Source organism: Staurois parvus, unplaced genomic scaffold, assembly GCF_062004578.1.
Source record: "Staurois parvus isolate SC_StPar_1 unplaced genomic scaffold, SC_StPar_1.0 ptg000634l, whole genome shotgun sequence".
NCBI lineage: Eukaryota > Metazoa > Chordata > Amphibia > Anura > Ranidae > Staurois > Staurois parvus.
Window position 1 is genome coordinate 5,995,172 of NW_028318430.1, and position 13,043 is coordinate 6,008,214.

Genomic DNA, 13,043 nt, shown 5'->3' on the forward strand with positions numbered 1-13,043 from the left:
GTATTGGGACACCCCTCCAAATCATTGGATTCAGGTTCCTATCACCTCCATGGCCACAGGTATATAAAATAAAGCACCAAGGCATGCAGACTGCTTCTACAAACATTTGTGAAATCTTTCAATGTCAACTGTTAGTGGTATTATAACAAAGTGGAAGCAACTTGGAACAACAGCAACTCATGAAGTGGTAAGCCATGTAAAATGACAGAACGGGGTCACCTCCAAACTTCGTGTGGCCTTTAGATTAGCACAACAGTGCATACAGAGCCTCATGGAAAGGGTTTCCATGGCCGAGCAGCTGCATTCAAGCCTTACATCACTGCATTCAAGCCTTACATCAGTGCAATGGAAAGTGTCGGATGCAGTGGTGTTAAGCACGCTGCCACTGGACTCTAGAGCAATGGAGACATGTTCTCTGGAGTGATGAAGAACGCTTCTCTGTAATTCAATTGATGTATCTGGGTTTGGAGGTTGCCAGGAGAACGGTACTTGCCTGACTGCATTGTGCCAAGTGTAAAGTTTGGTGGAGGGGGGGATTATGGTATGGGGTTGTTTTTCAGGGGTTGAGCTTGGCCCTTTACTTCCAGTGAAGAGAACTCTTAAGGCATCAGCATACCAAGACATTTTGGACAATTTCATGCTCCCAACTTTGTGGGAACAGTTTGGGGATGGACCCTTCCTGTTCCAACATGACTGCATACCAGTGCACAAAGCAAGGTCCATAAAGACATGGATGAGCGAGTTTGGGGTGGAGGAACTTGACTGGCCTGCAGAGAGTCCTGACCTCAACCTGACAGAACACCTTTGGTTTTGAATTAGAGTGGAGACATTTCCATAGACACACTCTTAAACCTTGAGGACAGCCTTCCCAGAAGAGTTGAAGCTGTTATAGCTGCAAAGGGTGGGTCAACTCAATATTGAACCCTACGGACTAAGGCTGGGATGCCATTAAAGTTCATTTGCGTGTAAAGGCTTCCGTCCCAATACTTTTGGCAATATAGTGTAATTGGGACTGCTATTACATAACATTAATTTCAGTACAACACATATGAATGAATTAGTATTCCTAGTGTTAGAAAGGAACTAGGAGTGCAAATTCGCACTGTCACACCTTTATGTATTACAGCTCCCTCACTTTTTTGATGCTCTACAAGCTAAGACCATACAGGAACACAATTGTAGGCACTTATTAAGCATGGTTTTCTGTAATTTAGCAGAGTTTAAGTGAATGCACTTTCATCCCTAGCATGCCAACAGTCTATAATGAAACTAGTAAGAGATGGCTTGAAGGTGCTCATATAGAGACATCACCAGCAGAAAAGCAATGCGCAGTCATCACACTTTCCATACAAATGTGCATATACTCTCTGTAAGTAAAAGATCATAGGCAAGCAAGAGTAACAGCTTACTATTAAATAATAATTACAAATGAGAAGAAACATATGTTCTATGATTGTCTTTATAGCAAACACTGTTTTATGCAAAGAGAACACAACAAATATTTTGTGCTTAAAACAAGGCTATTGTTCAATGTTGTTTGCAGAACAATGCTTACCATCCCAACCATTGGGACTTATTTGTTAAAAATGGCACATAAAAAAAAGAAAAAAGGATGTTACTACAAACAATAATCGATTAATTTACTTTTCATCTGAAAGATACAACCTGATTAACGACCATGGGTGAGGCTTCACTTTTGCTTCCTTTCCTAAACTATTGAATGTATAAATATATAAAAGGGTCCTTGGCTAGACATTTAAGTCATGTGAATGTCACTTGTTGTATGTCTGTACATGTGCCCAACTGCATTAGAAATTCTTGGCTTACCAGCTATTTAGTCATAATAGTAGTAGCACACCAGTGCTGTCACATGGGAAGGGAGTGAGTCATTGTTCTCATACCCGGAAGTACTGTCCTTTCTCTTTGGTCTCAGCACCAAACAGATCAACAGGGAAGTGAAGTAAAAATATGTATAAGCATGAGGGAGGTCATGCATTAAAGTTAAAGTGGTTGTAAACCCTTACCTATTCCCAGTGACCAGACTGGCCTCAGGTGAAACATGGAGGTGAAACAAATCCTCCTGCATAAGTTGTACCTGTTTATCTGCAGTTATTTGTCCAGTACATCCTTATAAAACTCAAGAGATGAAAGGGACTTTTCACAGAACCACAAAGGAGGGAGTAGGGAGCTACAGTTACACACTATACAAGAGTGCTGAGAGCTGATTGGAGGGGAGGGCCACACCCCCTTCACACTACACACAGGAACAGAGCTGAGACTGTAGATCAGCTGGGGATCCCTCCCTGTCACCTTTTTAGCTCTTGGTGTCAGAAAAACCTGTCAGAAGTGACTCATGATGATAACAGAGGAACTAGACAGCAGAGAGAAATTACACTTCCTGCTCTGGAGAGAGGCAAGTAAACACTACAGAAATATTTGCTTTGTTCGGATTTCATGACTGATATTTACAACTACTTTAACTCACAATATGATGGGAAAAAACACGTTGACTTTAAAATTGGCAGTATCTTTAAAGTCAAAGCTTCCCTTAATTTTGTACAGAATAGTGGAGAGTTCAAATGTTTGTTTTTTGCTATCCATGTCTCATTAAAAAGATTTCCTTTCATATCCTGTCCTGAAGACTCAACAGGAAATTAAAGCATATCTTTCCAATGTTTGGCAAATCCCCTTGTAGACAGTTGTCCCTAAAACAAGTGTCCCCATTGGAAGAATTTCCCTTTATTAATGTACTGGTGGCAACTCAAAATTGTTAGTTACCCACACTTCCACTGATATTGGTGATCAGGTCAATTAGAGAATCTCCCTAATGGGTTTCAAGTGACCATAATTTAGCTGCAGGAAGCACTTTTTTTTCTAAACAAAATACTTGCTATTCTCCAAGGAGGGTTCAATTGTTGTACAATAACAGATTACCACATTTAATAAAAGCATAATCAAAGGATAAGGATGTCCTGCAAGAATTTAAAGGAAGTTAGAGCTTGCTCACACAAGAACATGATTCGGGAAACCTGCATTCTGTGCACTTTTCCTGCAGTGTTCAAAATGCACTGGGTATGCAATCTGCTGCAGTTGTCAATATATTTCTAATGACACCTCAAATGCAGACTGCAAACGCAGTGTGAATCACATGGTACCACACTACCTTGCGATTTGGTGCACTGTGTTTTGAAAAGTAGTGCATTCACTACTTTTTGTGCGATCCAATGCGATTTGAGCACATTCAAATTAATTGATTGAAAATTGCACCTCACCGAGTTGCACAGGGATTGAGAAATTCATTCACATACTTATTTTTGCAAAGGACTATAAGTGCAGAATAAGTTACCGAGGTACAAAAAGGCAGGATCAAGAATTTGCTAGTACCATATCATCATGCCAGGGTCTCGGCAGTCCCTGTCTAAGGGGAGGTCCAATGTTCCGGCACAGTTGCTGACTAGCAAAGCTCTGCTTAAAGTGAAAGCCCCCAAGATCCTCCAGAGACCACATACCCAATGGCTCAGCACTGTTCAAAAGATCTGGCACCAACTCAATCCTGCAATAAAAAATTATCTTTAGTATGGTAACATTTTTACACTTTCAGTCACTTTTTACCATAGCATGGAGGTTATTGTTTATATAACTTTCTCTGTTTAGTTTTGGATGTAGTAGAGAAGGGTTAAAATCCATCTCCGTTTTTTTTTTCACGGTCTATGGATCATTCAGAAAATATGCTTTCACTTTCTGTCCAGAGATGCAAGAGAAAGTTAAAGGAAATTCCCCTCTTAGGCAGGTTTCCCCATTTTTTTTGTTTTGGTTTTTTTCTCCCACTTTTGTTCTGACGGCAATCTACAATTTTAGATTTCCCCTTACTTTCTTTCTAGGTAGCAATGGTCATCAGGACAAAGAGAATCTCCTTAATGGAGGTCACAAACAGTAAGGCTCCATGCAAGTAGCGTTTTTTTAAGCACAGAAAATTCTGGAAAAAACGCTAACAATATCGTTGTTTAGAAGCATTAGCGTTTTATTAGCATTTTTGTAGTACATGTATGAAGGGGAAAAAAGCTAGAAATAAAATTGTTAGGAGCCAGGGGTATGGAAATTTTTGAAAAAAATACTTGTCAAAGGACTAAATTAGGGTTGCAATCTACTTGTCCAGATAAAAAATAAATACATTTTACCAAAGCCGTATTTAAATTTGTGGTGCTTTTAGGAATGTCTGGGGCTTTTTAAATCAAGAGCGGCTTCATGGCAACTTAAACAATTATTCTTTTTAACATTGGCTGTTTATCTCCTCCTCCCCTCCCTGCCTCTCTCCAGCACTGCACCCGGGGACTAGCAGGGAGGGGAGAGACCTTGCAGTGTAATGAGCACTGATTGGGTGCTAGCACTGAAAGGGGAGTGTTGGGCTTATCCTTTTGCTGCCAGAGCGGTTTTTGTGGTTTTTTTGCCCAAGTTTTAAAAATCATTTTAGGCTTTAAGATTACCTAAAATCCCCAATATTATATATTTTCTGAAAGCAGAGACCCTAGAGCATAGTAGTAGGTCCAATTTTTTATGTTGCACGATATTACTGCAAAATTTCAGTAAAAATTACACTTAAGTTAACTTTAGGGCAAAAAAAAGCAATAAATTATCCTATTTTTTTGTAAAATATAAAAGATGAGGTGTCACCGAGTAAATAGATATCCAACATGTCAAACCTTAAGTTTGCGTGTGCTCGTGAAATGGCGATGAACTTCAGTACCCTATATTTTCTGTAGGCGACACATTTAAAGCCCCTTATAGGTCATCAGTATAGTGTTATAGAGGATGTCTCATGTTAGAATTATTGCTCTCATTCTGTTGTGCACAGTGATATGTAACATGTACCGCAATTGACGTTTTCATGTGTAGGTGCCCCATTGTGTGCTTTTATGTTTGTACGTGTCTATATGTGGGGGGCTCAATTTTTTTTTTGAGGGGATATTATATGCTTGGTTGCAAATTAAATTTTTTACATTTTAAAAAAAAACATTTTCGTACGGAATTTTTTTCATCACATATGGTACAAAAAGTCCCCATGTGATGATTTTTGGTGACAGGTTCTCTTTATTGAGACATCCAAGGTCTAAAAAACCCTGGATGCCTCCCCTGTGCTCCACTGAATGTAATGCAGTGCAGATCACACTGCATTACAGTCTTTCCCAGCCTTGATGGCTAGGAATCTGTCAATGGGGACCCAGGAGTGACATCATAAGGTCACTACCGGGTCAAGACAAGAAGGGGAGGGGAGCTGACGCGTTCTCTCTCATCCATCACCTCTACCCGACAGCGCAGGCTGAACTGGTCCCGGGACCGCAGATGGGCAAGAGGAGCCCGGGAGACATAGCGGATGGGGGGAGGTTCACGCAAAGGGGGGGGTGCTTTGGCTGTCACTGTAGGGTAAAAAAAAATAACTGCCCGGAATGACATGTCCCGGGCATTGGGCGACATAATTCAACATTCCTGTAGGAGTGTTGTAGTGGCATTTAGAGGTTTTTTCCTTCCGGAACAACACTCCAAAAAACTCCACAAAAATATTTTTTTTTATTTAAATGCTGAAGCTTGAAAAACACTACTAGCCTACAATAGTATTTAATAATAGTAAACACTATTTAGCTTCTAGGAGCAGAAAAAAATGCTGATAACGGCTTCTAGAAGCTTAAAAAAATACTAGTGTACATGCAGCCTAATAGAAACTTAACACAAGGTCTAACCTTTTCCTTCTCCATCCAAAACTGAAATATTTTTTGCACTTTACTTTTAAATATTTAATACCATGTAAACTTTAGAACATTTTAACAGTCTTATGGGAAAATTATTGATTTACTTTAGTTTGGCAGGCCTCTTGCGACCCTTTTTATTTTAAACCTACTTTAAATTATTTCACTTTTAAAACATTATACAAACTTTAACGTGTACATTACAAACACTGAAAAAATATAAAAATACATTTGAAGGTGCGCATTTCTATTATACGTTCAGTAGAGTTAATACTTTCTTGATGTTTATAAAAACACTTCCGGGGCCCTGTACCTTAAACGTTCAACACAGAATCCATAAGTGCGCCTATTACACATCCAGGTTCGGGTGACAGTTCTACAATATCCTGACTGGCAAGTCTTCTGTAAGGAATGGTCTGAAGTAAGTCTGCTTGAACTAAGCAGAAAAATTGTTCGCATAGCCACCATTTATATGAATATGTAAAGGGTTAGTGCACCTTTTTTAATAAAACCTGTGCAGTAAACGGGCCCCCGTAGTTTACAAAGTAAGGTAGCAGTGTAAGGAAATTGAGGTTCCTTTAACTAAAATACCTGTAGGCAAACTACAGCCTCCACAAAGACCTAAAAAGTGGCATTCTGAGTGGCCAGTGTTGTCCTGTACATAAGCTAGAACACATGGTACATTGAGTCCTATCATTACAGGAATGAGTGGAACTGCTGTATTACTTGTCCACAAACAAACACACACACACGCACAGTGGGCTCTCCCTTTCCACTTCACAGCAGCCCTGGGGTGGAAAGAGTCCACTGAACATCTGCAGACGGGGTGTCAGGAATAGACTCAGCACTGGTGGTGGGACTCACCTGCCGTGTGGGCTGCAGTACCAGGGCTGACCAGCGGGTGCTCTCAGCAGCCAGAAGCTCACTCCTGTAGTCAGCCAACACCTGGGCTGATTGCAGGAGGTGTATTTAAGGAATGATCAGGCCTGTGATCAGGGCCTTGGTGTATGTTTCCCATGAGCCCCTGTACCTGGTATCCTGTGTTCCTGCCTCGTTGCTGACCCTGCTTTGATCCTGACCTCTGCTGACCGTCTCCTGTTGAACCCCTGGCTTGCCTGACCATCCTTCTGCCTGATCCTCGGTACCGCGCTGCCCGCTACCTGCTGAACCTGGCTTGTGACCCCGACCATTCTCTGCTTGCTCCTCCTGTACCACGCTGCCCGCACGATACTGACCCGGCCTGTCTGACTACGCTTACTTCACCCGACGATCCATCCATCCCACACAGATCACCTCTAGTAAGTCTGCCTGCCTCTTCCCATCAGACTCTGTTCCTGCACTCCCCTGCCAGTACTCTCTACCACAGCCGGATGCACTCAGGGGTCGTGACCTGGTTCCAGTCTGCACCAAGTCCATCCCCACCATCAGGGGCCCTGGTGAATAGCAGGCTGGGACTTAGACCCCGTGCCCTGAGGAAATCCGTGCTGTGGGCTCAGCCTGCCTGACCGCTCCACCTCTCCAGCCCTCACTGCACTGGTACCTATTAGTTTAAGGCTTATTGCACCTGGTTGTACATATTTATGTAAGTGTTGAGTTTGATTGTTTGCACTGCGTTTATGTTTGTGTTGTCTTTAATAAATTATATTATGTTACACGCTATACCTGAAGTCTGTGTTTCCCTGTGTCGGTCCACACACCTCTGGTCATACCTGGAGCCCTGACACGGGGAGAGAGCACTGCACATGTGTAGATTTGCAGACAAGAAATAAAACATCTCTACAGTCATTCCATTAAGGTTGGTGGTGTGCTCAACATACCATCCATCCTGGCTCTATTTAACTTTCTTGGCTAGGCTTTGTGGAAGCAGCAGTTGGCCTACAGCATGGGTCTCAAAACTGCGGCCCATGGGCCAAATGTGGCCCTTTGCTTGCCTTTATCTGGCCCTTGAGCGGATATTCTTTCCACTGACATAAATGATGGCACACTATTCCTTCCATTGACACTAAAGATGGGCACTATTCTTTCCACTGACACCAGAGATGATGAACTCATTCTCTCACTAACACCAATTATGGAGTATTATTCCTTTTTCTGATAACAAAGATAGGGCACAATTCCTCCCACTGACACCAATGACGTCATTTTTTTTTTTTTCCCATTGACCACCAATCCTATGGCATTTTCTACTCCCATTGGCAACAGTCTGGCCCACCTAAAGTCTCTAGATTGCACCAGAATATGTAAAATACTTGGGGTCCCTTGACTGCAAGTTTTATTATAAAGGTGAACTAACCCTTAAAGTATCTAGAGACACCTTTAAGGTTCTGAGTGCTGTAGGCCTTCCTCAGCAGGCGATTAGCAGCATACAGTAGACTCCAGCAGCAAGAATATGTGATTCTTACATCTGGGTTCAAAGGTGTATGCAAAGAGCTGAGGCCACTCAGCCTGTACAAAGCAATGACAAGCAGAGAGGAGCCATTGCTATTCACATGTATCCGTACATCGAGTGATGATCTGCCATTAGGGAGAGATCCAAGTAAAATAGATGCATATAACCAGGGGCTGACTGACCACTTGGAATCTCGGACACTGCCCGAGGGCCAGGGTCAGTAGGGGGCCCCATGAGATGCCCCTGGTACCTTTTTCATAGGCTTTTTTGAGTTTGGGCAAGGACACAGGGGCCCCATGAACCCCTATTACCTGGGGGCCCCATGAGTTGTCAGTCCACCCCTGCATATAACCCACCGTTAGTAACTCTGGAGCAATTTTAAGACTAGTGCATAATCATGAGATTGTCCTTAGAGATCCCACACTTCCATCCTCTGTAAAATCACAACAGTGGGTCTCGGTACTTCTGGTAGGTGTCCAATTCAGGAATCCAAGAAAACAAAACCCAGGGCACTCACTGCATGTCACTAGTCTTTATCTAATCATGGACTCCAAAGGCCTCAAACAAATAAAACATATCCAGCTGATGATCTTACGGTCCTGAAAAGGGTGCACTTTACATGGGAAATGTTCGTTGGCTGAATGGTGAAAAGTGAAATGCTGTGAGTGTCCTGGACATTCAAGTAGAAGGTCAGATACCAGGTGTGCAAGGCACATAGCAGCTTGTTTATTGCATACCCATCAGAGACAAAAAGGATCCAATAAACAAATACTGACATGTTTCTGCCTGGAACTCTTTTGTATTTTGTCCTGGATTTGTTTTTATTGCATTGCTGGGTAGGCCCACATGTCCAGCCCTGGATGTATCTGTCCGTGTCCAGGGTTGGACATCTGTCCATAACTGAAGGTACTTACTCAGCATGCGGATACATGTGAATAGCAATGGCTCCTCTCAGCCGGTCATTGCTTTGTACTGGCTAATAAACCATGTTAAGGAGGCCGTATTCCTGCTTTGATGGAGAGGTGAGGGCCTCACACAGCTCTGTCATCTGCCTCAGCTTTGTAGGCAAGAATCTGCATGGCCTCACCACATGCCTCCTCAACCCTGCGAACCTGTTCTCTGCTCATCCTCTCCCGCCAGGCACTCACAGCTTCCCTGGCATTGCGGGCAGATACCAGGAAGGGTCTATCTGAGGAGTAGCTGGGTCCTCTAGTCATGTTCATCGCAAAGTCATCTAGCTCAGGCACAGCTGGCAGCCCAGTGAAGTGCAGAAGGCGGCTGAGTTCCTTGCGAGGGGAGAGTACCAAATCCTCATAACGAACCTTGAGGTAGCGCTGGCGCAGCAAGGATGGGCCATGGCCCCTCACCAAGAGGAGATCCTGCAGCCAGCTCTGGCAGATCACCTCCAGGGAACCGCTCAACAGGAAGTCCGTTCCCCCGCGGTGCAGCTGCTGTTGTTGCTGCGCTCTGCTGGCTGGATCCCCTCCCCGCAACCGGCTCCGCAGCACCTGTAGACTTTCCCGTAACAAAGAGCGCTTGGAACGCAGTCGGGAATTCTGCATGGCTCGCGGGTCCCGAAAAAGCTGTACTATCCTCAGGTTGAGCCCAGGATCCTGCAGCAGCGGTAGCAGAGCCGACACCTCCATCAGTCGCACGTCTTTAATCACCACCACTGGGTACCGGCGGCACTCCTTCTCCAAGTCCCGCAGTGGCCGAGCCGGACAACGCTGCTCGCAATCCTTAGGCTCAATCAGCCCCACCCTGTCCCGAGACCCTCCAGCGGTCGAAGCCGAGTTATACCCCGCGGAGCACATGGGGGCGCTGCAGATCACCTTGTTATTCTTCCAGCCAAAAAGCCCCGCGGTGGTGAGGTTATCCCCCGCGTAGAGACGCAGGGCGGAGAAATCGCAGCGGAACAGGGAGCGGAGCAAGTCCCGCAGCGCCCCTTGCAGGCTCTCCGCGTCTCCGGGGTACAGCGATTGCCACATGTGCCAGGCTGGTTCGTACAGGTAGAAGACCCCCGGGTGTTGATTGAAGAGCTCACCCAGGAAGGACGAGCCGCTGCGCCAGGTGGCATGGAGGTACACATGTGTCCTGGGCTGGGGGGACACCTCATCCTCCACCCCTCCTCCACCTTCATCCTCCCACATAGAGGTGTCCAGAGATGGGCAGAGCCGGCGAGGTGCCCAGCCGTTGTCATACTCCGGGCGGCTTCTCTTGGGGGACCACCAGCCGTCATGGAAGAGAAGAGACAGCAGCAGCAGCATGAACGCCGCGTACAGGAGCAGCAGCAACCACAGCCTCCGGGGCCGCCGCTTCTTCATGGTAGCGCTCACTCGGCCGGCACACGACGCAGCATGGTGCCCGCTGTATGCAGGTATCCCCGCTCTCCGCTCACCGGCCCTCCGCCGCCTCCTCAGAATCCGCCCAGGGGCGGGGCTCCGAGCTCTGTTTATGTAACACTGTATCCTCCACACATGAAAGTCGCTTCCCTGGCAGGATGGGGAGGAAGGAGCAGACGTACACACACATAGATAGACAGACATAGACACACACACACACATAGAAATAGACACACACACAGACATACACACGGACACACACATACACATACACACACATAGACACGGACACACACATAGACAATACACACAGACACACACCCACACATATAGACATACACATAAACACACACATAGACACAGACACATACATAGATAGACAAACACACACGCACATAGACACACACACATACATAGACACACACACATAGACACAGACACACACATAGACACAGACACACACAGACACACACATACACACACATAGACATGGACACACACATAGACATACACATAGACACAGACACACACATAGACATAGACACACACATAGACACACACATAGACATAGACACACACATAGACACAGACACACACATAGACACACACATAGACATAGACACACACATACACACAGACACACAGACACACGGACACACACATAGACACACACACATAGAAATAGACACACACACATAGACACACACATAGACACAGACATAGACATAGACACACACATAGACACAGACACACACATAGACACACACATAGACATAGACACACACATACACACAGACACACGGACACACACATAGACACACACACATAGAAATAGACACACACACATAGACATAGACACACACATAGACACAGACACACACATAGACATACACATAGACACACACACATAGAAATAGAAACACACATACACACACATATAGACACGGACACACACATAGACATAGACACACACACATAGACACAGACACACACATAGACACGGACACACACATAGACACACACACATAGAAATAGACACAGACACACATAGACATACACATAGACACAGACACACACATAGACATAGACACACACATAGACACAGACACACACATAGACACACACATAGACATAGACACACACATAGACACACACACATAGAAATAGACACACACACATAGACACACACATAGACACAGACACACACATAGACACACACATAGACACAGACACACACATAGACACACACACATAGAAATAGAAACACACATACACACACATATAGACACGGACACACACATAGACATAGACACACACACATAGACACGGACACACACATAGACATACACGTAGACACACACACACATATAGACATACACATACATACGGACACACACATATAAACACACACATAGACACAGACACACACACACACACACATACATAGATAGACACACACACAAACACACACGCACATAGACACAGACACACACACATACATAGACACACACAAAGACACACACATAGACACACACGCACATAGACACAGACACACACACGCACATAGACATAGACACACACACACGCGCTATTATGTCTCCTCCAGTGCCCTCAGCTCTAAGCTGGATTTACTGCGAGCCTGGGAATGGAATGTCAGCCTAGCATGTAGGAGGGGAAGAGCCTGAGATATCACAATTGGAAGAAGACCTCCAGACTCTATTACTTTGTCTTCTGGCTTCTCATTTCATTGTGTACCTCAGATCAGAGGCAGACTGACAACTCATGGGCCCCCGGGCAATAGGAGATCATGGGGCCCCTGTGTCCTTGCCCGAACTCAAAAAAAGCCTATGAAAAAGGTACCAGGGGCATCTCATGGGGCCCCCTACTGACCCCGGGCCCTTGGGCAGTGCCCGAGTTTCCAAATGGTCAGTCCGCCCCTGCCTCAGACATTTCAGCAAGAGACCTGTCTGGCCCACTTGCCCTCTGGAACATTTACCTCCTCTTCCTGACCAGGCCATTTTTTTTGCTATACAGTGCTGTGCTACTTTAACCACTTTCCCTATAGAGGATTTACCTCCCTTCCTGACCAGGCCATTTTTGTTTGCTATACAGTGCTGTGCTACTTTAAAGTGGAGCTCCACCCAAAAGGGGAAGTTTCGCTTTAAGGACTGCTCCCCATTAAGGATTGGCACCTTTGGGGGCCAGGTACCTGAACTTGACAGGTACCCGCTCCCACTTCCGGAAACAGAAGGTGCCCTCCCTCCCTCCCTGGAGTCTTTTGGGACACATGACAGATCCCAGAAGACTACAGGACCATTCATGAAGCGCAGAGCTACTTGCGCATGCGCAGTGGGTACCCGGCTATGAAGCCGTAAGGGCTGCTGTGTGAGCAGCACAGTGGCTAAATGGTTAGCACTTACGCCTGGCAGTACTAGGGTCGCTGGTTCGAATCTAAACCATGGCACCACCTGCCTGGAGTTTGCATGTTCTCCCTGTCCCTGCATGGGTTTCCTCCAGGTACTCCGGTTTCCTCCCACACTCCAAAGACATGCTGGTAGGTTAATTGGATCC

The 13,043-nt window shown here is 45.2% G+C and overlaps 1 protein-coding gene across 1 annotated transcript; it reads right to left on the minus strand.

Annotated features, from left to right (window-relative positions):
- Positions 1-1,441: 1,441 nt before the first annotated feature.
- Positions 1,442-10,574, minus strand: CHST7 (carbohydrate sulfotransferase 7). Its single transcript, XM_089693513.1, has one exon. The coding sequence runs from the start codon at positions 10,452-10,454 to the stop codon at positions 9,162-9,164; it is 1,293 nt and encodes a 430-aa protein (XP_089549639.1). The 5' UTR covers positions 10,455-10,574; the 3' UTR covers positions 1,442-9,161.
- Between the last annotated feature and the right edge of the window lie 2,469 nt (positions 10,575-13,043).